The 26,487-nt window shown below is 35.6% G+C and overlaps 1 protein-coding gene across 1 annotated transcript; it reads left to right on the top strand.

The window, feature by feature from the left end:
* The first annotated feature begins 1,238 nt into the window (after positions 1 to 1,238).
* Positions 1,239 to 25,684, top strand: LOC146164967 (Fanconi anemia group I protein-like). The gene is made up of 28 exons (XM_083380893.1): positions 1,239 to 1,398; positions 2,611 to 2,741; positions 3,355 to 3,462; positions 3,705 to 3,856; positions 4,527 to 4,744; positions 5,136 to 5,278; positions 5,526 to 5,650; positions 6,304 to 6,397; positions 6,481 to 6,571; positions 7,163 to 7,351; positions 7,540 to 7,598; positions 8,456 to 8,598; positions 9,164 to 9,296; positions 9,988 to 10,190; positions 10,740 to 10,878; positions 11,750 to 11,887; positions 12,720 to 12,844; positions 13,225 to 13,382; positions 14,177 to 14,320; positions 15,368 to 15,521; positions 16,665 to 16,760; positions 17,802 to 17,992; positions 19,350 to 19,546; positions 20,535 to 20,685; positions 21,990 to 22,132; positions 23,306 to 23,530; positions 24,038 to 24,242; positions 25,420 to 25,684. The coding sequence occupies exons 1-28, from the start codon at positions 1,239 to 1,241 to the stop codon at positions 25,488 to 25,490; spliced, it is 4,086 nt and encodes a 1,361-aa protein (XP_083237019.1). The 3' UTR covers positions 25,491 to 25,684.
* Positions 25,685 to 26,487: the final 803 nt, after the last annotated feature.

Below are 26,487 nucleotides of genomic sequence, written 5' to 3'. Positions count from 1 at the left end.
TTCAAGTTTCTATAAATGTTTGTTTATCTCGTGATTGTGTTCCTCTTGTTCAATGTTTTTACTCAAACTTTTTGACTGTTTTGTGCATATACAAAATACAAGATTTCTGAATCTTGTGTGTTGTGTTAACAAAGAGGTTTAGAGTTTTTAATTAAAACTCTTTGGTGTTTGCTAGCTTTTGTTGAATGCAACCATGCGTGTTAAATCAACCAAAGCGTGACCTGAACTTGTTTACATCCTTGGCGCCAAATTTAATAAAACACCTTCGTTCTTCACATTGTGAGTGTTGGAATTATTTTTATCTTAGGGATAGTGAATTGTAAATACTTCCTTGATTAAAAGAATGCTTTTAAATTATTGAGACATGATGCAATTAATTTACGACATAGGTGCGTAATTTAAACCGGTAATGCTAAAATAATGTGGTATGATTTAGTTAGCAATTTAGCATACCTCGTTTGTAATAAAAAATGTCACGCCAGTCCAAATTATGTATTTCAGGTATAAACAAAGTGCTCCACCTGGTAATTATACACGGGATTTATCAACTTAGTTTGTACGTTATTTAACATAGTAACAAACAAGTAGAAAGTATGCACTTTTACAAGTTCGACGAATGAATTTTCACTTGCATATTGAAGGTGGATTATTGATACAACATTCCCATTCCCCTTTAATTTATTGTTGGATTTTATGCTTTTTTGAAAAGGTAAAATAAAACAGAATACAGCGGAGAGCAACTTAGATATATTTATTAATTGGCTGTATACACCACTTGGCTGTCTAAATACGGTATTGGACTTTGTGAGTGAGTCAGATCCCAGTTTATTTTCTTAGCAAGAGTTGGACACAGCACAGGTTGTTTTAAACTGAGTTTGCAGCCCTGATTTCCCCATTGGATGGGTGCAGGGAAAACTTTTTCTGCATGAAACTCCTTAATATGCACTATAGGTGTTTCTCTAGTTAACTTTTTACTCAGAGTTTAAATCCCTTGCCTATGATCTTTAATACAATTTGTTACTAACCTGCAAAAGAAAATCTGTCTTTTTATAAATTAACCTCTTTTGTATTTAGTAGGAGTGTTGAGAGCATTTTTTTACTTTATTGTGCTTTTTTACTTATACATATTTTTATCAAATCAATTTTTTTCTTTTTAAACAATTTTCTTTAAAAAATAAACCTTGTTAGCTTCTTAAGGTTATGATTGTATTGTAAAAAAACGCTTGTGGTGGTTTGAAATGACCTCTGATAGGAATTTGATTGACTGGTACAACTCAAAAGACTACAAATCAATAAACGATGCCGTCAGTAAACTTTCTGCAAGCAAGTTGATTGAACTACTGGATAATCATCTTGAAACTGCAAACGATATTTCACTTTTGAAGGCTGTCTTGTTAGGTATGCTGTGTGTTTTCCAAAATATTACCATATGTTCATAGGCGCCAAACTTTCAAGGCGTTATTTTCTAGCCAGAACAAAATTGCTTATTGCATAAACAATGTGCTCTTAGTTAAAGTTGTTATCACTGAAACAAGCATTTTTGCCTTTTAAAACTCTATTATAAGCACCTTTAGGCTGATAAATTTAAATAAAAAAATAATTTGCGAATAATGTAAAAACAGAGTTTGGGGTTTTTATGTCCTAGTGACAAGTGCCTGTAATTATGGTAATTCAAGTTTTAAACACTTTTGGTGAAGTAAAACTCAGCTTCAGGAATTAGTTTTGCAAATTTTATTTATAACTTAGTCGAAGTCCAGAGCGTTTTGACACCCTGCCAAAAATCCAGGGCGTCTAAAAACAATTTGCACATCCACATTAGGGTTCCTCTCCAGGAATGTTTCGACGGGAAATTCCCGGGATTTTCTGCGAATTAACAATCCCGAATCCCGGGAAATTTGTTGTTTTTGACTAATATAAAGAAAAAAATAGTACCAAACATGTTAACGACGTTGCCTGAGTTTCTTTATTTGTGCTTACCAGCGGAAAAACTTGATTACCAAATAAACCAAATAAAAAAACAATAAAAATGTATGCGCTTTTTTAAAATAAAAACAAATAAGGGCCTGACCGTACTACGAGAAGGTCTTGAAAGATTGCAGAAGCAATACTACAGAACATAAATGGGCGCTTCTTTCGTTATGAACGAATTAATAAAAAAACGGTCTGCAAATACCGCATACCACAAGGCATATTATTTGGGTTAGGGTGCGGGTTAGCGTTTGGGTGAGGGTTGGTCAAGCGTTATTATTAATAAAAAACATAATAATACTTGACAAACCCTCACCCAAACACCAAACAATATGAGTTGTGGTATGCGGTATTTTTTTGTTTTGTTTTTTGCATAACTTTCCACGTACATAAGTGAGATAACGCCCATAAAAGAGCTTAATTAGATGTTTGGAGCTAAAATAAAAAGATTTTAAACGTCATAATGACTGAGTTTTATGTATATATAATTTTTTCGTCGGGATCCCGGGATTCTCGGGAAGTTTCATTTTTCAATCCCGTTTCCCGGAAGTGAAAAAATCCGAGAAAAAGAGGAACCCTAATCCACATTCTGCACCTATGGCTAGAGATGTTAATCATTAATCATCTGCATTTGCGATGTAGGTTGCGACAAAGAACCTTTAAAACGATCCCTTGCATTGAGAGCCGCTTTCAAAAAAGGCCTTGAGATATTAGGAAGTGCAACCAGCAAATTGTCCTTCCACAATGATTTGGTCTGTGTATTAAACCATGAGGTAAAGTAAAGCTCTTTTTTATTTGCTTTAAATTAAACAGTCTTTACTTTACTTATATATGTAAAAAAGCTAGTTTTTGTAAAAGGGTAAAGTGAAAGGCCTGAAATATTTAAAATAGCAATAAAGTAAGACGTACTACAGTTCATTATTATGAAGTATTATTATGTAAAGTAAAATTTATGTAAATATTGAATAATCCAATTTATGGATGTCAGTGATAATATTGGATTGGACCCGATACCCGATGCAAAGAGTAATAGGATCAGTACTTGTCTGAAACTAGGGTGGTATCTCTACCAATCCGTTACTAAACTGATGTAGAATTTAAAGCAATGATTTGCAATCCAAATCAGGGATCCTACATTGACAAAAATTAAAAAAAAAATTTTGATTAATAACTGGAGGTAACAAAAATTCCTGACTTCCTGCAAACTTAACCCAGTTACCTAAAAAAATGCCTTGAAACTTCAAATTCATCTATTTTTCTTGTTTGAGCATAGTAAGGACATCATTAGGTATTTGATCGGATGGGACTATTTTTTCCTAAAAATATAGGGTATCTGTATCAAAATGTCAAGTATTGCACATCCCTTATTCCTTTGGTTGTTCTTAGGCTGTCAATCTTGTCCCAGAATCCATTACAGAAATTATTTCCATGTTGTTAATTATGATACAAAACAATGAGGTTGGACAAGGGCAGTGCCTGAAAATCTTTGCCAAAGTAAGTTTTGTTTGTTTGCTTGAAGTACAGTAAATCATTTTCTTTTCCAAAGGATTTTTTTAGCAAATAAATTTTATGCCTTGATAAATGAATCTCAAACGCCAAAAAGGTTGAGTAAATCATAATCTTATTGTTAGAGATGTTTTAATACATGCTTGTATCATCATCAGTTAATATATTCATTATCAAGTTGCATTACAGATCATGAATGTTGTACCAAAATGTTATAATAATGTTTTTAGTTGCTGGAAACTGCACAACAGCAGCCAACCATCACACTGGAAAAGTCTTGCGAAGTTGTGTGTGGCGCAGATTACAAGCGCGACACGGTGGCTGAAATTTGCTCCTTGGCTTGGACTCAAGAAACTGTTTTTCACCTTATCGATATGTTCAAGTTAGTTATGTATGAAATTACTGCCCGTATTACAAACTACGGACCGCGGGACAGATTCAGTCTGCGGGTTAATTCATATTTCTTTAATGAAGATAGATAGATCTTTAGATGATAGACATGTTTATTGTTTCGACAAAGGATTCCCAAGGAGCAGCGAAAGACAATTAGGTCATCAAAGTCAGCTTCTCGCAAGAATACGCATCAAACTTTTAGGGGATTTAAGTGGATTTGTCTTAACATCGAAACATAATTACTCTCGAATTTAAAATTTTATACTTCGTTTGAATGTTGTTGGATGCAATTCAAAACCAAATTTTAATGAAATTTTAAACTTTACAACTATTTAGTAAGGCCCACTACTGTTTTATTGCATAACTGTATATAATTCCTTCATTTAACAATAATAACAGTAACAGTTATCCGGCCCGCAGTGGTCAGGGCTTGGAGTTATCCCACCCTTCAAGAAAAAATATTTGAAGATCCCTGCTAGCTTCTATAGATTGTACCTTTATGGATTAACAATAAAATGTGTAAAATAAATTGTATCCATTTTTAATTAACTTTAATTAGACTGGCTAAAATTACCTTGGTAAAGTATTAAGAATGCAGTTAAATTATGTATTTTCTTACCTGTTTTTTGAAGACATTATACAACTAATTGTTATTTAAGGGACACACCCTTGGACCGCGAGGAAGTTGAAAATGTTTTGTCGAAATTGTTCGAGCAGCTTCCAAAAATGAACAACCAAACTCTGCCCCCTCTAATCTACCAGCTCATTTCCCTTGCCACGGTATACAGAAAAGTCGACGCTGCTTTGAAGGAAATACTTTTGCATTTTAACAAGATGGACGGCAACGTTGTTTCACTTGAAAATTTATCTCACTCTGGTATGGAATAAACAAACATATGAGTGTGTTTTGTTGACTTACTTTTTACTAAGTATATTTTATATAATACTTACAACAATTAAAACAAAAACGCAAGTAAAACACGGGATCACCCACTTGTATAAATATATAATATATAAATTTGTATATATAGTGATATATATATAAATATTTATGTTTATTTATACTCTGGGCTCAAAACTTTATCATTTTATAATAATTGAAAAATGGTTTAAATTGATGTGACATTTTATTATTTACTTTTACCTTTATACATATATCTAATTTTCAATGAATTTGGAAATACAAGTACAAATATAAGCTTGTCAAAAGTATTGCTAACATCTTTCGCCCTTGAAATGTAATTTCGCAGTGAAAATTTGCCTTGCAGATCAGATTGTTGAAGCTGATTCAATGGACAGCAACTGCGACTCTGCAGAATTAAAGTCGACAGAGGGAACAGTTCTTCTCTACATCAGTAACACATTGAGGCAGAACCAAGCACTTGGCAAAGGACTCATTAAAGTTATTAAGGTTGGATGAGTTAGTGATTTTTTTGTGGTGTGACCAGGATATATTTGTAATGCTTTACCTGTTCACTTTATTTTTTGTAGTTTTTAAATGCTAAATTCCACCAATCAAAGGATAAAACGATTATGTAAATTTTCGTTTGATTAAAACCTTGAAAACAATATAATAGCACCAGTTGTTACTATTGCATAATTAGAAAAATCTATTTGTAGTTCATAGATTTTTGTAACATTCTGCAATGTTTTTTCAGGCCGCCAAGGACAGCCCATCGCCCGAAAACATCACAGAATTTTTTCTAGCACTGGCGCTGACCATATCACAGGACAGTCGCTTTCAAGAAGAATCTTTAAATGTTCTTCGACTCTTGGTACTAAAGTAAGTGCAATAAAAACCAAAAAAAAAACTATGGCCTAAGGCTTATTTTTAATAAAACTGTTAAGGCGAGAATTAGCTTTAACATTTTTTTCTCATGATTTCAGAATATTTTATTGAATACATTACTTTGTAAGGCACCCCCACCTATTCCTACTCTTTCCTGCTTGTCTAAACAATATTTAAAGATTCTTTAAAGAAGGGGTTCTTAAACTGGGGTCCATGGACCCCTTGGGGGTCCGTGAACTAGTTTTAGGGGTCCATGAAGGTCTAATTGAAATATTAGTGTTTATTTAAGAAGTAATCAATTTATTAAAGAAATCAATTTAATTAAAAATAAAACGGTTTTGCACTGAATGTGTTTAGACTCCATTTCACTTTCACAATTTTGGACCAAAATCAGCAAATTTATGTCTATTTGTAATGTGACGTCATTTTATGACATCATTTTTTAATTTTTTTTGCCTACGGTGGTCCACGCGAGATAAAAGAAAATTTTAGGGGTCTGCGGTAAAAAAAGTTTAAGAACCCCTGCTTTGAAGCAACTACACATTCTATTATTTGAATTCGAGATCCCTTTTATTGATACTGCTCGTCAAAACATTTTCAATTTATCATGCCTCGCTGTCAAAAATAATTGCCCACCCCTGTTTTAGATGCTTTCACGAAGTTCACAAAACAGAGAACAGCAAATGGTTGCTTGAACATAAACAGAAACTAACAGACATTAAAATGCTGCTTGTAAACCTGGTATGTTTTTGCGTAATGTTTGAAATCATGTAATTTCGTTTAGTTACACAATACAAATACATGTCGTTTTCTACTTGTTACAGATTAAAAGTTGCCACTATGGATGGGACCACATCATTTCTGGTGTTGTCGATTTGGGATTTAATTTGATGTCTCATTACGGCCCAAAACAAGGTATATATACACAATCTTTGTATATAAAAAAGTTTGGCCTAGCAGCAGCTTTGGCTTGTTTGGCTAGCAGCAGCTTCAGTTTAAAACAAAATAAAATTGAAGCTCAAGAGGTTCCATTTTGCACTGTGAGATTTGAAATTGATTCATTTGTCCACATCTAGCTTCTCTGAAGTCGCTCTTATTCTCAGAACATATTTTAGTAGTACGGATATCAAATGGCTTTTCGGCCATGGTTTGTGGACCAACGTATTTCAACTTTTGAAAAGTAATACAAATAATCAAATTTAAAACTTACTATTCAAAATAATGCTGGTAATTACCTTAAAAAACTTAACTTTTCTAATATGTTTCTTTTTTTTAATTTTGCCAATTTTGGTCCAAGTTTATGGCTTCATTAACCTGACAAGCATGCTTCGCATATTTTGTCAGGTAATGATATCCCAATCAAGAGTTTCAATCACCCCTAATCAACGGTAACGGACTATTTGTTCTTAATAAGTATTACAGACCACGACACGAAAATCTGCATTTTTATAATCTAACATTTCAAGCCTAAGCGGCTAAGCGCATTTACCTATGCATGGTTTGCAGGTCCATTTGGCAAAGATTTTGACCAGGAAATCCACAAGTCCGACACTCCTCAACAGCAAGTATGCGACCTGGGGAGCCATCTGCTCGCAAAGACCTTTCAGCTACACCAGATCTCGCGCAAAGAAATCCTTTCACAAATCATCAACATGATTCAGATTAGCATTGCAACGCCAGCTTACCTATACATAGGCAAGTAAATTCGTTATTTTTTGTTGTTGTACTAATTCCACACTTTTATAGGTTATTTTTCCAACTATATACATTATTTTTTTATTTTTTTGTGAATTCGGTAATTTTTAACAAAAAAATGATAGAATAACTTTATAAACAGAACTGACGAATTTTAAGTAAAACTGAATAATATTTTTTTTTTTTAGACTTGCTGAAAGCTATTGTGAAAAGCTACCCTCAATTGCTCCTTCAATCAATTCCACAGGTATACATAGAAATTGATTCCGATATTTCAAAGTCATTTTCCTAGTTTATTATTAATTGAGACGATTAGAACCAACAACCAATTACATATGCATTTTAGACTCTTTGTTGCTACCGCTGGTTCGTAGGAATCGTACCTATTTTAGAGAAACCTCGTTTTTAACAGTTTTTAACATATACTAATATCAGTGAAGGTATTGGCTATGTTAATTATGAATTTGGGGTAAAACCTTAAAAGTCGCCTTTGTAAGGAGTTACTGAATTAAGGTAGTTTAGACTCCGCACATATTATTCAATGTGTTTGCAAAAGCTTTTTATAACTGTTGGATCCAAAGGTAAGCTATTATTGCAATAATTGTTTTTTAAGACGTAATGATATTTACTGTAACTTATGATATATATACAAGTACATAATGAAACGTCTTTATCAAGATGATGTCGATTTGCTCGACCTTCTTGTCTTTGAGATTCATTACCCAGCCACAAATAATATTGTATTATAAACTATAAAAAACGTTAATCTTATTATTCAAATTATTGCTAAAGTATGCGCTAAAGCAGGGGTGGGGAACTTCTCTAGTCGGCGGGCCCGATATGGTAAAAGGGCCGGAATCCTGAATTGATAAATTAATCGTGTATTTATCCACGTATACAAGCAATAAAACGTATTTTGTTGTACACTTTAAACACGGCAACGCTTTCATTGCACAGCAAACATACTGATTTCTTATCGACTTGAGTAAAAGAGTACTTAAGCACCCAATCCTCGTTAAATTCGCGACTTACCAAAAAAATGGTTTACTTTTTTATTTAGTAGACTATAGTTTATCTCAACGCTTGATGTGTAAACTCTTCCAGATCCGCAACTTGCTGGACGACCTTCCTCTCATGCACGAGTTCAACGCCAAGAGACTCTTCTCCTCTTTGCTTCCTCTCATCCGCATCAGTTCGGCGCTCCGGACTTCAGTGATGCTCGTCCTACGGAAGTCACTCACCTCCAGGTAACTTATTTACGTGGGATTGACGTTGTTTCTCAAAAATCGATACGTTTTTTGGTTAACGTATTTTTCTTTTTTAAACAATATGGGTTTGTAGTTGTTGTTATTGAATATCGAGTCATAAGATAGTCACTGACGTGAATCACAATGGTTTGGCCCTTGAAGCGACAAAGCGGACTCATTTAATTGGTCGAGAATTGACGTTCGTAAAAAATATCTGACTATCGTGAAATATTTGAGAAAAATGACATAAACGTTTTCTCTTTTCAACTAACCAAGAGCACAAGGTTTAGTTCTTTTTTTCTAATCTTGTAATTTCATAAAAATATTTTTCGTTTTAATTTCGGTATTATAGTGTAAAGCGAAAAAGGCTGAACTCGTTTAGATTAGTCGTTTGCGAAAGTACTTCCTTCTAGGTGTTTGCAGTATTCCCAATTTTTGTCGAAATCACAGTTACTAAAAACTTGACAATAAACAATCTTGGCAGAATTGCAAGACATTACCTGTAAAAGAAAGTGCATCTAAAAACACTATTTCTGTATTAATAAATTTCACGTTTGTTTTCCAGGCAGAACAGCTCCCGTTGTATCGCCGTGCACGGGTTTCTTTCCATCCTCAAGATTTTCCCGCTGGCCGAAACGACGTCCATGAGCCAGCTTTCCAGTCAGTCGTCCCAGTCCATATTCTCCACGGCCAGTTCGGTAAGTTTCGAATTTTTTGTCCTTTAAAAGCCACGTTTTCGTCTTTTACACGTTTTTATGTTATGCTTTTTAAGTAAAATGCTGTTCTTTGTAGTTTTCTTATGGTAGTGATATTCGCCGTATGACATTTACGCGTAAAAACCCGATATTTCCGAGCGACACAACAAACACCAAAGCGAAGCACGCTTGTCGAAATTTCTTTATGTAATATTTCCGGAAGTAAACAATATATCGATAAGATTTTTTTTCACATTACTTAAAGCAACCTAACTTAGCCAGCAATCAGACTTTTTCAAACAAAACAAAAAAAATCATCTGACCGATATCTTGTTTACTTCACGAAATATTACACGATGAAATTTTTAAATACATGCTTTCCTTTAGTATACGTATTCATAACACGTTAAAACGCAGTAGAAATCACATTGTATATGCCTTGAAACAAACATAAGCACTCTAACGATAATGAAGTGCTCACATTAAATACTATTTTAGTAAAATTAACTAATTTCCTTCTAACAAGTCCAGTTTTGGTGCTAAAATTTAATTTTGATGCCAATGATTTAACTTGGGCTTATAATAAGTGATTTCAAAATCTTCAGTGCTTGTTTCTTATCTCTGCCACTACTTCTCAATCCTGACAAAACCGAAAGTTTTACCATTGAAAACAACTGTTTTTCCACAGCAGCAGGGCCTAACGGCCGCCAGCCAATCCCAGGGCGCTGGTCGCAGAAACAATGAACTACTTTGCCTCGAAGTGGTTCAAGTGCTGAAGAGATGTCTCACTCAACAGTGCAAGGTGCGCGAACAACTCTACTGCGGCCTCCCCAACGTTGTAGCCCAAAACCCAAGGCTCGCTCCGTTCGTGATATGCAACCTCGTGAAGCAGATCAGGTGAGGACTGCTTTCACGTCGTGACCGAAATACGCGCATTTTTTCTTACATTTCGCGGATTTTTTTCTTATTTCTTAACACTCATAAGTTTAAACTGTCCACTTCAGACGTTCTTTAACATTTTTCTAACGCTGACCCCTAAAAATATTTTTGGTTTGCATGGAGCAGGGTCGACATAATACTTTTCAGAGATGACGTCATAACTTGACGTCATATAACAAGTAGAAATCAAAAATCTGCTGTTTTCAGTCAAACAAACAAAAATAAAACTTAAATAAACTCTAAATACACCCGTGAAGAAGGCGACAAAGCGTTTTTCTCATTTAAACTCTAATATCCATTTATTCCATTTGCAAAAAAAAATACACTAAGATTAAAACTTGGCCTTCATGGACACCCTAACCAGCAGAAGTTTGCGGGCCCCACTTTAAGAACCTCGTTCTACTTATACCACCAGCTTCTCTAATACCTCTAAAACGCTTTATCACTGTTTTGCCAATTTTTTTCTTATTTTCCGAATTGAAATTGTTCCCTTTATTTTCCTCTTAGACTTTACTACGAGTCTGTGTCGGACGTGATTCCTCCTCTGAAGCTTTCTTCATGCATCTCCAACTCTATAGCGGACTCTTATGCGCTTCAAGAACCTCTGCCCGTTCTGCTCGTGTCCACCTTTATGTGCTTACACGAGGTACGTTACTGACCTTGGGGTTGGGGGCTGCTGATGGGTGAAAAAAGGGAGATATGGGGCCAACTGTAAAATATTATTGGCTCTAGCTCCGGAGCCACTCAAAACAGGCTACGTAGCGGTAATTGTTTTAAAGGTTGCATCGGCACAGGTGAATTACGATTCAATTGCAACCGTAATTTTTTTAGTAGTTTTCATTTGAATTTAAAATTATTTTCGAGCTGGATCAGTTTCATAGCATTAGCTCTACAAATAAAAAAAAAATGGCTTCAGCTCCATCTTGAAAAAAAAATCGATACAGGACAAGACACTCGAAAAGATTTTAAACGTCAACACACAAAACACTTGTTTTAGGTTTGGAAGCCATAACTTTGCTCTATCTGCGAAACAAACTAAAGTTAATGTTCGGCCATTTAACGTATAAACAATTTTTCCTAAAGAACCCTGGCTTGTCATCACGAAAAATGACTCTCAAGGGCACGAAAAACTTGTCAAATTACAACATGGATTATGGCAATTGGTAAGCAAAAATTTAATAGTTTACTACTCACATGTACTTCAATAACAGTGATTTGTTGATGCCTAGCCTCAAGTCATCAGCATGGTAAACGTTTTTCTCGCTCGTGACATAAAAGTTTTGCATCGGTTTTTAAACCATTGTTGCGGAAATAACTCGCTCGTGTACCCACATATTTTTTAGGGGTAACCCTACTTTCAAAACCCCTGCATTATCTGATCACGATCCCAATTATCCCGCTTTAATAAAGTAATTCAGTTTTCTCTGTTTAATTTTTTTAATAATTGAACGGTTTATTTCTGGTCCTGTCGTATTTCTTTAATATACATTTTTTTATTGTGTCGTGGATATCTTCAGGCCATCAAGTATCAGAGCACACTCGGGGATGACGCCGACGATGACATCATCGACGAAGTGACGTTACTCGACGTGCGCGAGATGTTCGACTCGATGGCCATGAGGATGTACAAGTCGGAGCCGGACGATTATCAGCTGGTGAATTTTGAAGTTTTTTGGGCCACCAACATTCGACATGCGTCGTTTAACAACCGTATTGGCCACAGAAAAAGTTTTTTTTTTAATTTCGTATAAAATACTGTATAAATTATACTTTAGAGCAGTATTTTAGGCCAACAGCGTTCAGCATGCGTCGTTAACCTTTTTTCCCACATAAAAAGTTTTTTTTTCATAATTCTCGTATGGAATACGCCTAAATTATATACCTTATACCAGTTCTCAGCAAAGGGTGTGAGACCATGCTAGGTGTGCCGCGATGTACTTAAGCTTTTTTCCAAAGATGCTGTTTAAAATTCAGTAGTTATAATACAAAAACATACGCCTTAGGCAGGCATTTTTATTGTATGCAATAATCTTGCTAAACTTACTTTCCTTACAGTTAAAACTTATTTAAAACCTGTGATTTCTCCAATCGCAAAAAAGTCGTAATTTGGAAATAATTTTGAAGCAAACCCACTCCCCGTGGCCATTTACACGTCTAACCAATATAAGACCAATATAGGTACACGAAGTTATTATAAAGATGTTAAAGGCATATCACAAAAAGCCTTGAAGACCACCGCTTTATACCTGTTAAAATACTTAATAAGATCTTAAACCATGTCAAAACAACTTGGGATCTTGTAAGGTTAGGAGCTTAGGCGAGAACTACAGCTATAAGATTCATATTTCGTTACACTACGTCACTACTACACTACGCCATAGCTTTTTTGCGTTATATGGTAAAAGGTGACAAAACAGAAAAGCTGACACTATATAAATTTCTGTTGTTTTTTGTCGTGCTTTTCAAGTTATATTTTACAATTTTCAGGAGAAGACATCGGACTACAACAACTCTAATAACATCGGTCAGAAAAACGCGGCAATGCTCGGTACAATGGCGTTGGTCTATCAAGCACTTATCGACTACAACATTACTTTGGCAGAAGACTTGACGTAAGTTGTTTTACCACCTTCGGGGTTTTCCTCGGCCATTTTTATTTACTCACAGTTTTTTAGGGTTAACATTTAATAATTATATTACTTGTTATTTTACCTGCATGCTAGCACATAAGTGGCTAATTGAATTCTGTTGTACATGTTTGCCTATTTTTAGTATCAGATTTCAGGGTCAAGAGTGAATATTTTTCGAAGTATTTTTAGGTGTACTGAAAAGTTGGTAGTTTTGTACTAAAAAGTTACAAATCACTTAAAGTAAATATTTTGTTTAACATCCTGTTTGACATTTACTTTTACGTTAACAACGTCTCAGGCCCTCAGATATTACGCATATACAGAATATACATCCGGACAAAAGAGTATTTTGTGCCTTGCAGAACGGACATTGCCAGCAACGTGCTACAGCTGTTTCAAGGTCACAAGAAGGTCGTCGACCTCATATCCAGTGTCAAGGTCACCGAGTTAAGCGGTAAAGTGTGGCTGGAAAAACAACTCAAGGTCGTTTGTTTTCCAAACCTCTGCAATCTCGTGTACAGTGAGTACTTACCAGGGTTGCATTTGCTGTTAAAATACCACCTCTTTTTACTCGTAATAGTGTTAAGTATTGAATATATATTTTTTTTTTGAGTACTGTGCTAAAGCCTTAATAAAAACGCAAATTTACTCAAAGATGTTAAATTTAAAATCTGCTTTGACTTCCGGTATAATTTGCTGAAATAAGAAAGAGAATATTTCATCGTGATATAAGTATATAGAGTACAATAAACAGACTTGCCAAAAATTAACATCTGCGACCTCGTATTCAATGAGTCTTTCACATAGCGTTGCTTAAAGCTGTTTAAGTACCATTGGTTAGGCACTAAATGGTGTTTTTCATGTTGTTTTGCTTTAAATTTTAGTACGGTACAAAATGTTTTTTAACTGAAGGTTTTTTAAATCTGCTATAACATTTACAGTCCAACAAAAATGTAAAATTTGCTTTGACAAAAATAGAAAGCCTGAATAAGCGTCTAAATAGATATCATTGGAAAAAAACATTATGCATGCTGGAAATTCCCAACAAACATTTTTGGCGAGTGCTATTCTGTCCGGATTAGTAGACTGACGAGTACAAATGTTAATTCAATATCAACCCTACCCTACTATGTTGGCTAAAAACGAAACTTACCTTAAAAAAAAAAATGAGAATTTCTACAATATTTGGCATAAAATGAAAAAACTGAAAAGCCATCGAACTTAGCGAACAAGTAACCAAAAAAACAATACCTAAAAAAATATTGGTGGAACTTCATTCTGATGTTTCCTAAACATTTTTTCCAATCTTTTTAGCTCTATTTTGTGACGAGTCATTCGAGTCGGAAGCGGCGGTTACGATGCTGACTGAGAACGACAACTTTGTTCGATACATCGCCGTACTTTTACACGATACGATCGCACACGCCAAAGACAAGGGATTCTTTCTAGGACTCGACTGTAAGTTTTTCTTGCTTGTGACAAAACCGTGATTTTCAAGTGTTCGCTAATAGCTTATGCGTTAACGCTAATAAATTTACGACTAAATAACTCTTTTAGCGGGATAACCAAAATGATTTATAGCTGTACGTAACTTGTACAACAGTATAGTTAAATATAAAGTTGGATCTTTATTTGGTAAAATGGATAAAGATGTTTGTTTTATCTCTTATCATCGTTCAACAAGTCATATTTTAGAATTTTGCTGGTGGCTAAATTACGTTACACTTTCTCGTTTTAATTCGGATTTATGGACTAATGTTTCTTAATCTAGGAAACTATTTCCCCACGCATAACGAATACAGTAAAAAGAAGTTCTTACGGTATTTATTTATTTTTTCCTACGTTTCGGTTACCTATGTCCTATACAGCAGTGGTCCTCAGAGGCGTATAGCTAGGTTATTTTGCGCCCGGGGAGAAACTAAAAAATTGGCGCCCCTGCTCCATGTTAATCACATTTTCTATTACATTAACATAATATAACTTACTTTATACATAAAACAATTCAAATTTTAATAGAACTTTATATTTAAAGAAGCAGTAGCCTCATTTTGGCGTATGTAAGCCTCATTTTGGCGCCCCTGTACCTTAGGGACACATGTACCCCACCGCCCTCCCCTAGCTACGCCTCTGGTGGTCCTTAACCTTTTTCTTGCTTTAAATCACTAACCAATTCTCGCACCCCCTTCTAGAGTTGCTTATATAACCAAAACATTGTAATTTTGTTTTCATGCAAGTAACTGATAACGCAGTAACACAATACCAAAATGCGAGTTAGTTTTACGCTTAATTGAGCAAAGAAGTAAATTACTGTAATACATTTTGTGTTTCTGATTCAGTATCTCCACACTCCCTTTAAACAGTTCTCGCACTCCTTGGGGGACCCCTGGTAAAGAAACCCTGCTATACAGGATTTCAACCGGTATTTAGCGAGATGTATTTTCGTTCCTGATGAAGTACATCCGAAACGTCGTATAAAATAAAGCGTACATTTGTTGTTGTGTTCAGGCGGCAACAAGCGAGATTGGGTCAGCCACTTAGCCAAAGCGTCCCGCGCCTGTTTGCACAAGTTCATGATTGAAAAGAACGAACCCGCCAAGTCCCCGGTGACCTTCGTGTGCCTCGCGACCTTCAACTCTGCCCTTCAATACGTCACCACGTGGTACGACTGCTCGACGCTTTGTTTTGATTCAATATGATACAATACAATATATTATGAGTGTTGTACTGACTTAAATCCCGTATACACTACAGCTGCGCTAAATTGAGCTGGATTCTATAGCTGCACGGGGCTCGAGTTTAGCAAAGCGTGAAAAGCTCGAAACAAAAGAATTTAAATGCAAATAACGTTTTGCTCAGCTCAGTGCAGCTGTAGTGTAAACGGGACTAAAGTCAATGACTTGGCTTTAGTCAATCAAACAAATGACTGAACTTAGACCATTGACAGTGCCTTAATTAAACATTTTTTGTAAATTCGCGTTATTTTAGACAATTATTAAATAGTCAATCTTCACTTGCTATTTGTTTGTGCTTTTTTAATTGCCGTGGAAAATATTAGAAAGGAGCGTGCTCAAATTTCTGTAGTTTAATATACATTTTTGATGCCAATGCTGTTACTTAAAATTGACTTGCGCAACCAATGACTTGGACTGTGACTTGATATTTGTTCGAAATGACTTGGCTTGGATTCAAGTCACTTTAAAATCACCTGTTTACAGCACTGATATATATTGTTAATTTGGGTTTGTTTGACATGCACGTCAAGATGGGACAAAATAAGCTTTTTAAAAATCCGGTCAATTTGAAAAGGCAACTTGGTAGATCAGTGGTCATCAAACTTTCTTCGTAGATAGTCGGATAACTATAAGGAATAGCATGACCGTAATTTGTGATCACCAGGAAAATATTTCGCGGGATGTATGAATTTAACTTGTGGTCTCAATTTGACCCGCGAGCTGCAATATTGTGACCCCTGGCCCTTAATAAAATAATTGTTAAAACAAAAAATGCGAATATAATTTTAAATACTGCCAGTATTGCTAGTGTATACTGTCGTGTTGGGATTGACTTAGGATTTAAAAAACGTCATAGTTATCCATAGGCTGATTTTCTGTGTGCTGAATATTTGACTTTTAAATTGCAAAAAATGTCCAATAAAATAAAGATGTACGATTATTTGGATAACCAAGTAATGTAAAATTATTACAGTGTTCCAAAATTACGAGAGGCATTGTGTCAGGGCTGTTTGTATTAACATAAAGGCATTTTCTAACAATAACCAATACTAACAAATTTGTCGCTTTAGGCAACGATCAAGGGAGGCGTTTTTCCTGGCAGAGGTTTGCGGCGAAGATGGCGACGGGACTCAGGCCGGCGACAGAGTTACCAAGCTCATTAAACGGTTAGTTATTGACAAAAACCCTTTGTGTTTCAGTTTTTTTTGTCAGATACAAATTTCCTTCTTAATGATATGGTCTTGTGCAAAAATATGCGGCATTTTGGGTTACACCAATTTGCAGAAACTGTGGAATAGTTCGACTATTTAGGTACACTATGCACTTATCTGTAATGTGTAGGTTGATAATGAATCTTGAAGCTAAAATTTTGTTCGGTGCGAAAAATGCGACACTGTTGTAGATTTAAGATTAACAATTATTTACGGAGATATAGGAGTCCTTTTGTTGGTTGTTTACGTAAAATATCATTTATAATACTAAGCTAATACCTCGCCTGACGCCATATGAGCTTACTAAAAGCGACCAATTCGTACTTAAACTAAACTGCATTTTTTTGTTTACTTCTAACCAGGGTCAAAGGCAATTTGCAGAATGCAATAGATATCAGTAGGTGCCGTAAATACTTAAATTTAATAAAATATATTCAAAAAAATTTTCATAGAAATTACAACATATGGTTTTGAACGTTCAAATCCATTATATTTTCGTAATTAGGCACGAATTCTGTAGCTGACCCTAATAAATGAATATGCTGTTGCTGCCAGGCATTGTTTCAATTGTAAGATCGTTCTTTCGGCAAAGTTTTATTAAAGTTCCAGTTTTTCGCACCTCGTGATTTGGACTTCAGAACGTGGTCCATTGTTGTGTTTTTTTATTGTTTGTTAGTATAAATATTTTTTCGCCTATAGTTGCAATTATATTGTCTTGGGGAAGATTGCCTGAATAGATAGTTAATCGAAACGTTGGCACTTTAATAACATTTAACCGGAAGAGCAATTTCACAACTGACTGTAATAAGTCTACAACAGTTTTAGCCAAATCTGTCATCGGGATAATGTACTCAATAGAAAGATTATTATCTCCACTAAAAACTCAAATATTATTAAAGACTGTCAATATTCCCGAATTCTCCTTCACTTAGCACAAAATAAGTAGGCATTAGGTCCAATTTCGTGTTAACATCCATTCTCTTTTTATTATATTAGTTTTCAGCGCATTGTCATGTCTTACCTGGCCGTCGAGAACACGCCCATGAGCGCTACCCACCGGAAGGTGCTCGCCGAGCTCTTCTGCCTCTTGGAGTCGCTGTTCGACATGGCGTTACGTCACTCGCCAGAGGCGACACGCCAGCAGTGCGTGGAGTGGTGCTACAAGGTTTGCGTCGAATACTCAATCGGTGAGTTCGTTTGTTTTTTCTCCTTGGGACAACAAATAGATATTGCGGGCGAAATAACATTGTGCTCATGTCTTCATGCCACTGAGAAATCCATGAAACATGGACTGTTACCCATAGAAACTTGAAAGTTTCTTTACTGTTTTGTAAACCGAAGTTTTCTTGCAATTGAGCAATAGTACTTATACGGGAATCTTTCTTGTGAAAAGAAATATTTTTTACATTTTTTATTTATTTCCCGGTGGTCGTTAAAAAATTATGAATGTTTTTGCTGTTACTATATAATCTTATCATATCAACTAGGGATGTACAGTAATATCGGCTTGGAGTCCAAGCTTTTTAACACCCAAGCAAATTTTGTCCACAAAACTGCCGTTTAATGTTACAATTTCACCTATTTTGCTTGCTTGATCATTTTAATGACGTCATTAAGCGAATCGGTATATGAATAAAATGACCAATAACGGTCATCCCTATCCTATTATGTGTACGGTGCCATTGTTTAATATTACCGAACTCCATTTCAGTGTTATTTTCTGAAATACAATATCAAGATATTTTATAACAATACGTTTGAACGCTTAAGACTAACACTTCACTCAACAGCTAAATTTGATGTAAAAAAACAAAGCTGCAGGAAGTTCCATCGGAATGTATGACTTATTTACACGGCTGATACTTACTTTACACCACTATCGTGGAAATATTTCTATTCATTCTTAAGGCCCGTTTACACTACAGCTGAGATGGGCTGGGCGTTAAATTGCTTCTTTTACTATCAACAAGGCAAAATCACTTTCACGCTTCGATGGCAGTCGAGCAAAGCGTGAAAAAAGCTCACAAGCGTAACTTTTTGCGAGCTGCTCGGGGCTTGAGTTTAGCCGAGCGTGAAACGCGCGCCTCAATAGAAATTAAATCAAAATTACACTTTGCTCAGCGCAGTACAGCTGTGGTGTAAACGGGCCTTTATCTCTTGCTTTTAGTTGTAAATGAACCACAATTCATTGTAGATGTAAATTAAATTCTAGAGATGGACCGATGTTAATATCGGCCGATATTTGGCTTCTACCGATATATCGGTATCGGTAAATATAGGCCGATACTTTGGCCGATATTTTAGTATGAAAATATAATACAATTTTTTCTATATGCAACATAATAGTTTAATTATTAATAAAGGTATATAAACTTAAATTTGAATTTTATTTTTAATTTATTAAAGTTTTGAACATTTCCCAGGTATATAAAAAAAATCGGTATCGGGTATCGGTTGACAAAATTGTAAAATAATCGGGTATCGGCAATGATATCGGTCGATCTCTATTAAATTCCACTCTCAAACATATTTTATGCCTTTCAGATGACGTAAACGCGTCGAAGCGTATCCTCCAGTTTCATCTCCACAGCAGCGTAACGGTGACGTCACGTCCGGAAATTTGCGCGCGCGACCTCTGCTTCGACCTTCGCATGACCTTGGGATCGATCGAGGAAGACGACAACTCGGAGCAGAGCGCCACCTACCGGATGGTCACGGCGGAAAACGCTAGTCACGTTATCGTGAGTACAAATGTCGTGATTAAATTGATTCATGTGATCGTAAGTACGAATATAATGACTAGATCGAAGCATGTGATTGTGAGTATGAATGTCGTGATTAAATTGATTCATGTGATCGTAAGTACGAATGTCGTGAAAAAATTGAGTCATGTGATCGTAAGTACAAATGTCGTGAATAAATTGAGTCATGTGATCATAAGTACGAATATAATGACTAAATCGAAGCATGTGATTGTGGGTATGAATGTCGTGATTAAATTGATTCATGTGATCGTAAGTACGAATGCCGTGAATAAATTGAGTCATGTGATCGTAAGTACGAATGTCGTGAATAAATTGAGTCATGTGATCGTAAGTACGAATATTATGAATAAATCGAAGCATGTGATTGTGAGTATGAATGCCGTGAATAAATTGAGTCATGTGATCGTAAGTACGAATGTCGTGAATAAATTGAGTCATGTGATCGTAAGTACGAATATAATGAATAAATCGAAGCATGTGATTGTGAGTATGAATGTCGTGATTAAATTGATTCATGTGATCGTAAGTACGAATGTCGTGAATAAATTGAGTCATGTGATCGTAAGTACAAATGTCGTGAATAAATTGAGTCATGTGATCGTAAGTACGAATATTATGAATAAATCGAAGCATGTGATTGTGAGTATGAATGCCGTGAATAAATTGAGTCATGTGATCGTAAGTACGAATGTCGTGAATAAATTGAGTCATGTCATCGTAAGTACGAATATAATGAATAAATCGAAGCATGTGATTGTGAGTATGAATGTCGTGAATAAATTGAGTCATGTGATTGTGAGTATGAATGTCGTGATTAAATTGATTCATGTGATCGTAAGTACGAATGTCGCTTTCATGATTAATAACATAGTTTTATTATCCAGTAAAATTACAACCGCAATCAAAATAGCTTTACTACGTTACAACATAACTCCATACCCCGCACTTATACCACTACTTTAAGGTGGCGATCGCTTCCACTTGTGATCACGTGATCGCCGACTGCGAATGGCTTCTGCAGCACTACAAAGGTCGCTTGGTGGCGCACGCGAGTGGTAAAAGCGAGTTGAGTGATGACGACGATTCTCTCCACGAAGCGCGAAGAAAGGCCGAAGGTGAGACAATTGTTAACGTGGATAGAAAAGTATTACCAAAATGCTTTTTGTTAATCCACTTTAATCATGAACAAACAGAAGTCTACTACAGTAACATGCGTAACTTAATTCGAATGAATATAAAACAACAATGTTATATAAAACAAGTAAATATAATAATGATAATAATAAACATATTAGCATAGTAAGCAACTGAAATCCCAACAAGCTATAATACAAAGGCTGGAGCTCCCTACTGCTTGAAGCACAAATACAAAGTGAAGGACAAACTAAGATTAAAATCACATGAATCGAACACATGAATTAAACCGCATGAGAGATAGGAAAACATATAGAACACTTAAACAATTTAGATAACTTACCTATTTTAAATTTAATTTTTTTTAATGTATTTTTTTTTCTTGTAGCACCCGCTGCTTTTCGCTTAAAAACTACCTTATTTTTTTAAACGTCTACATTGTACAACTTTGACTTTTTTGGCAAGCTATTTCTCTGTTTGGTCTCTCGATGCTTTAAACAAATTCCGACACACTTTCGGCGTTTACGAATGTTTTTGATTTTTCCACAATTTGTTTCGTTTGCTTGTTTAGAAGCATCGATAAACATTTTGTTGACGAAAAAAGATACTAAATCAGTTTGTTTCCAACTTCAATTTAAAGTAGAAAACGATAACGCAATGGGTAACTTTTTATAAATATTTTATTGGTAATTTTGCTCTTAAATTTTAGAGAAATTCCATCGTTTTCGCCTCTATACTTCTTTATTCGACTGTAAATAAAACAAAGTTTCTCATAGTAACCTTATTGAATTGGATTTAGAATAGGCGGGAGTTATGTTGCTTAACGCCGGCAATGTTTAGCACGCTATTTTTTTAACTACAAACAGCGTTGTTTGTGCCAGGCCTTAGTTGTTTTGTAAGTGTGTTCTTCACGCGATTCGTGAATTTTAGCTTTTTGTTACGCCAGGTTTAATAAATGCTCGCATGTGGGTTGTGACGACGCCCTTTACATTTAAAAACCGGCGTCATATCCCTTTTAGCCATTTTATTTACGTACCAAGCGATAACAAGACCCAGCGTTGTATGTTTACCTACACCAGGTTCAATAGGCGCTCGCATTTGGAATGCGACAATGGCACCTTCAAACACAGACGGGCCAAGTACGTTACTTTTCCTTTACTAAAGCGTTAATTTGAACCAACAAGCCGACTTGGAAAAAACATGTTCAAAGAAATTTAGAGCTTTTCCGTTTTTTCAAGTCTTCCAGCTCGACCCAGCTTTGCATATATCTTTATTCTTTATCCAGGTTCTGTATGCGGCCGTGTATGCACCGTTGCTGTTGGTCTGCTGGAGCTGGCCCAGTGCGCGTGCCAGAGCGCCGCCAACGTGGACAACGTACTGAGGACGTTCACCGGCTTCTTCACTTTTCTCATGGCGCTATCTAAATACGTGAGTTTGCATTGGCAGGCGTTCGCTTGTGTCGAATCGTCGCTTTTTTGGCTATATCAGGAGTGGGCAAACTGCGGCTCGCTGGCATGTTTTTCGTGGCTCTTCTAGTCCAATCGTAAAATTCCAAAATAATTGTAAACGCTACCAAGATACCGTTTATGAAAGTTTCCCTCTTTTTATTTTCATTATTTAGGTAAGCATTTCGTTTATGACGTAACACTAGGCATCCGAAGAGTTATTTAACAAAAGACTGATATTGATAAATATTGTTCGTGGTATTTTGTTATTACAGTTATTACTATTGTGTTAATTATTACCGTTTTGTTATATTAAATTCTGTTATTATTGATGAACTTACATTTTTGTATTGAAAATAATTAAAAAATAACCTTTTCGTATTGAAGTAATTTTAGTTTTGGCGGCCATAAATGGCTGATTGATTGTATAGTTGAATTAAAAAGCACGTTTGCGCCTTCTTCTTAAATGTATTAAGACTCCATTTCATGATCGGGCCTGCCGGTTTGATTGTTTTTTCGCAGCATACTCTAATTTTCCTTAAATACGGTTACTAAAACAATATTAGACAAAATGTTTTTCGATATTCTAAGATAAATGTTGATCAAATTTTAATGGAAGTTGTCGTTGGCGTCTTCTCCTTGAATACATTTTTATTCTACTTAAGTTCCACATTTTTTTTTTTTTTTTTTTTGAGTTAGACCAAAACACCGGGTTTGTCAAGTCGTTAACTTTTATTTATGACGCACCTCATTGATCCTATTTTTAACTTGCAGTTACAATTTGCAGTTTTTTGAAATGGATTTTATCTCGCAGTATCAGTGGCTGTATAGTGTCTACATTTGGCTCTTCTAAAACTGTTTTATCTTAATATTTCATTTTATATCGCAGTACCATTGGTTGCATAGTGCATACAGTAGGATCTTCTAAACATTTTTTCAGCTGAAAATACGTTTTAATTCTCAGTACTAGTGGTTGTGGTGTATACAGTCGGCTCTTCTAAACATCTTTTTCCAGCCTAAAACCCTACTTCACTTGCAGTACCATACTGGTTATAGATTTTCTAAACCTTTTATTTCCCATTACCAGTGGTTGTATTTAAATACAGTTGGCTCTTCTGAACCATTTCCTAGCTATAAAATCCATTTTATTTCACAGTACCAGTGGTTGTACAGCCAGGCCTTGGGTCACGTGCCATCGCGTTTCGAGAAGTTGAGTGCATTCGTTGGCTCGAAGCTGATGCGTCCCATCTACGGCTTCATAATGTACGCCGAGAGCGCGCAGACCGAAAGACTGGAGTCGGTTCGCGCAAAACAAGACGCCAAGAAAAACAAGAAGAAGGAAGGGTCTGCCGCATCTGCTGGAGTGTCCGTAACTTCAAAGGTGGGAGCTCGGCGTGGAGCGCTTTAAAATGAGATAACACACAATGAGACGTGTATGATTTATAATCTCATAATAGTATTAAGACTTAAGGCATAATTTAAATTGCAAGTTTCTGTTTGTTAGGTTTAAGTATCAAATTCCTATATTGGACTGCCTGATTTTTATATCAAGTGTCTGATTATGACATGCACAAAAACTTTTCAACGTTTTTTTAGTTAAATTTATTAATGCGCACATTTTTAAATGAAAAAACTCACTATCTGTAACTCTTGCTCAACTCTAACATAAGTCTGCGACCTCGTGAGTATATCTCATTCTGACCGGCCAGTAAAGTCGCTATCGTAACAGTCGCTGTTTTAATGCTGTCGCCATTTATACAGTCGCTCTGTTGACAGTCGCTGTTTTAAATAAATCGCTATCAAAAGGTCGCTCTACTGACGTTCGCTTTTTTGCCAGTCGCTATCCGGCCCGGGACTCTAACTCAGCTAAGCCGTTCTTAATGTACAGGCCAAAGTGCTTCGTGAAATGAAGGGAATTGCGCGTTTAGTGTTCGCCATCGAGCAACACGAGCACCACCTGATCCTGCTCGGGCGCAAAGCCAAGATCGACTTTATGACGTCACACCACTTGCCTACGTCACGTGATTTCCGGATCCGCAGTGACGTGTTGCGCATCACAATGGCCGAACGCGAGGCGCTGGCCAAGGAAGTAAGTTTCTTGCTGTTTAAATTTACCTTCAGTTATTATCAGGTGTAGTGGGTATTTTCATTAAAATTACTGAGAAAATCGTTTATTGCGTTAAAATGTACAGTATTTCGTGAGAAATTATTTTAACTACAGCAATAATTAGGTATTTTGTGCAATCACTAGGTCGATTAATTTTTGACTTGTCAAAAAAAGTCAAAATTTTGTCAAAATTTACAAGTTAGGTCAAAATTTGTCAAAATTTTTTCAAGAAATTTATCGTTCATTCTATCAAAAAAAAATTAGTTTTGATATATGTTAAAGTCATTTTAACCGTATTATATCTTTATTAGAGCAATATACGGTACAAAAAACGCGTGATTAACGACGCCTAGGTTATTTAAATCAATGTATTTCTAACAGGTCAAAATTTTGTCAAAATAAATAATTTTCAGGTTAAAATTTGTCAAAATTTTAATTTTTTAGGTCAAAATTTGCTATTTTTTAGTTAAAAAAATAATCGCCCTAGTAATCACGTTAGTAAAAAATCCACAACGGCAGCTCACGACTAAAATACTACAGGCTCAAAAATTCTTGTTTCCGCTGGCTTATGCCTCACTGCGCGGTCAGACTCAAATATTGGAGAATTAATCGAAGAACATTTAGCCTGTGTAGAACCCTTTTCAAACAGGCTAAAACACATGTTGGAATTAATCTATTTATTTTAAACTTTTGACGTTTCTAGGCAATAGTTGTGATCACGGGCGCCGATTTAGGGGTACTTAGGATTTTCCTAGCACCCCTAGCAAGCACTTGGGGTTCTCAGCCCCCTAAATAATTATAAATCTTCGTATGAATGACAATCTGAATGTGTAAACTAAGAAGATATCTCCTCGCCCTTATGCACGTAAATGACGACCAAGACTTCAAATGGGAGCAAATATTCTTTAGAGTTTAGACTTTTCTCTTTTTTCGCTGTCTCAATCAAAGTCAGTCATTTATAAGTAATTACTGTATATTCTTCTTATAAATTTCTGTATATTTCGTTTGATGCGTGCGGACTTTTTTGACAATTTAACTGTTTAGCATTCTAAGAGATTGCTATTAGACATTGTTGCCAATTAAAAAAACGCTTTTTCTTCCATTATTAGAACCATCAAAAACTTTTGAATTGCAGGGTCAGAGTCAGACTTCGCAAGACGGAGAGCGTGATGACGACAGTAGTGACGTGGAAAACGAGGAACCGACGTCGAAGCGCCCGCGTATTGCGTCATAGGCTACGTCATCGTGGCCGTTCTGCTAAATCAAGTTTCATACTTTTGACGTCTTTAAAAGAAGTCACTCCCCATGTTTTCAGCCTTTTTCGCACTAAAGGGGTCAATGAAGGAAGCTAACTTTCTTTGAAGTGACAACATGAGCAGTTGGACGATTAAGAATGCTGAGCCCAAAAACTGTAATAATGGAAGACTGTTTTTTGTCGTTGTTGAGGTGCGGATACAGGATTTTTGTTTGGTTTTCAGAGATGACGTTACAAAACTTTCATAACGCGACGTTACGAAGTTACATCATATCGTGACGTCATAAAAATATATATAAAATATATAACAATAAAATACACCAACCAATTTGTTTATTTTGTTCGTTTAAAACTACCTTATTTTTTCAAACGTCTTCATTGTACAACTTTGACTTTTTTGGCAAGCTATTTCTCTGTTTGGTCTCTTGATGCTTTAAACAAATTCCGACACACTTTCGGCGTTTACGAATGTTTGTGATTTTTCCTTTGTTTCGTTTGCTTGTTTAGAAGCATCGATAAACATTTTGTTGACGAAAAAAGATACTAAATCAGTTTGTTTCCAACTTTAATTTAAAGTAGAAAACGATAACGCAATGGGTAACTTTTTATAAATGTTTAATTAGTTATTTTGCTCTTAAATTTTATAGAAATTCCATCGTTTCCGCCTCTATACTTCTTTATTCGACTGTAAATAAAACCAAGTTTGCCATAGTAACCTTATTGAATTGGATTTGGAATAGGCGGAAGTTGTGTTGCTTGGCGCCGGCGATGTTTAGCACGCTATTTTTTTAACGAACGAACAGCGTTGTTTGTTCCAGGCCTTGGTTAAATAGTACATAGTGTCACAAAACGTAATTGTGTTCTTCACGCGTTTCGCGACAATAGATTGGTAAATATTAGCTTTTTTTACGCCAGGTTCAATAAATGCTCGCATGTGGGTCGTGACGACGCCCTGGCCTCTACAGATAAATATCGG

This window comes from Ascidiella aspersa, chromosome 2, assembly GCF_963924565.1.
Source record: "Ascidiella aspersa chromosome 2, kaAscAspe10.2, whole genome shotgun sequence".
Lineage (NCBI taxonomy): Eukaryota > Metazoa > Chordata > Ascidiacea > Phlebobranchia > Ascidiidae > Ascidiella > Ascidiella aspersa.
Note: the sequence above shows the minus strand (reverse complement) of the source record. Positions and strands in the feature narration are given on the sequence as shown.

What these genes read in the sequence shown, in the direction of transcription:
- LOC146164967 (XM_083380893.1), top strand. Translation starts at nt 1,239, where the DNA reads ATGACCTCTGATAGGAATTTGATTGACTGGTACAACTCAAAAGACTAC. An exon ending in CTTCGACTCTTGGTACTAAA is followed by an intron (nt 5,651 to 6,303) that starts GTAAGTGCAATA and finishes CCCCTGTTTTAG; the next exon opens with ATGCTTTCACGAAGTTCACA. An exon ending in GAGTGTCCGTAACTTCAAAG is followed by an intron (nt 23,531 to 24,037) that starts GTGGGAGCTCGG and finishes CTTAATGTACAG; the next exon opens with GCCAAAGTGCTTCGTGAAAT.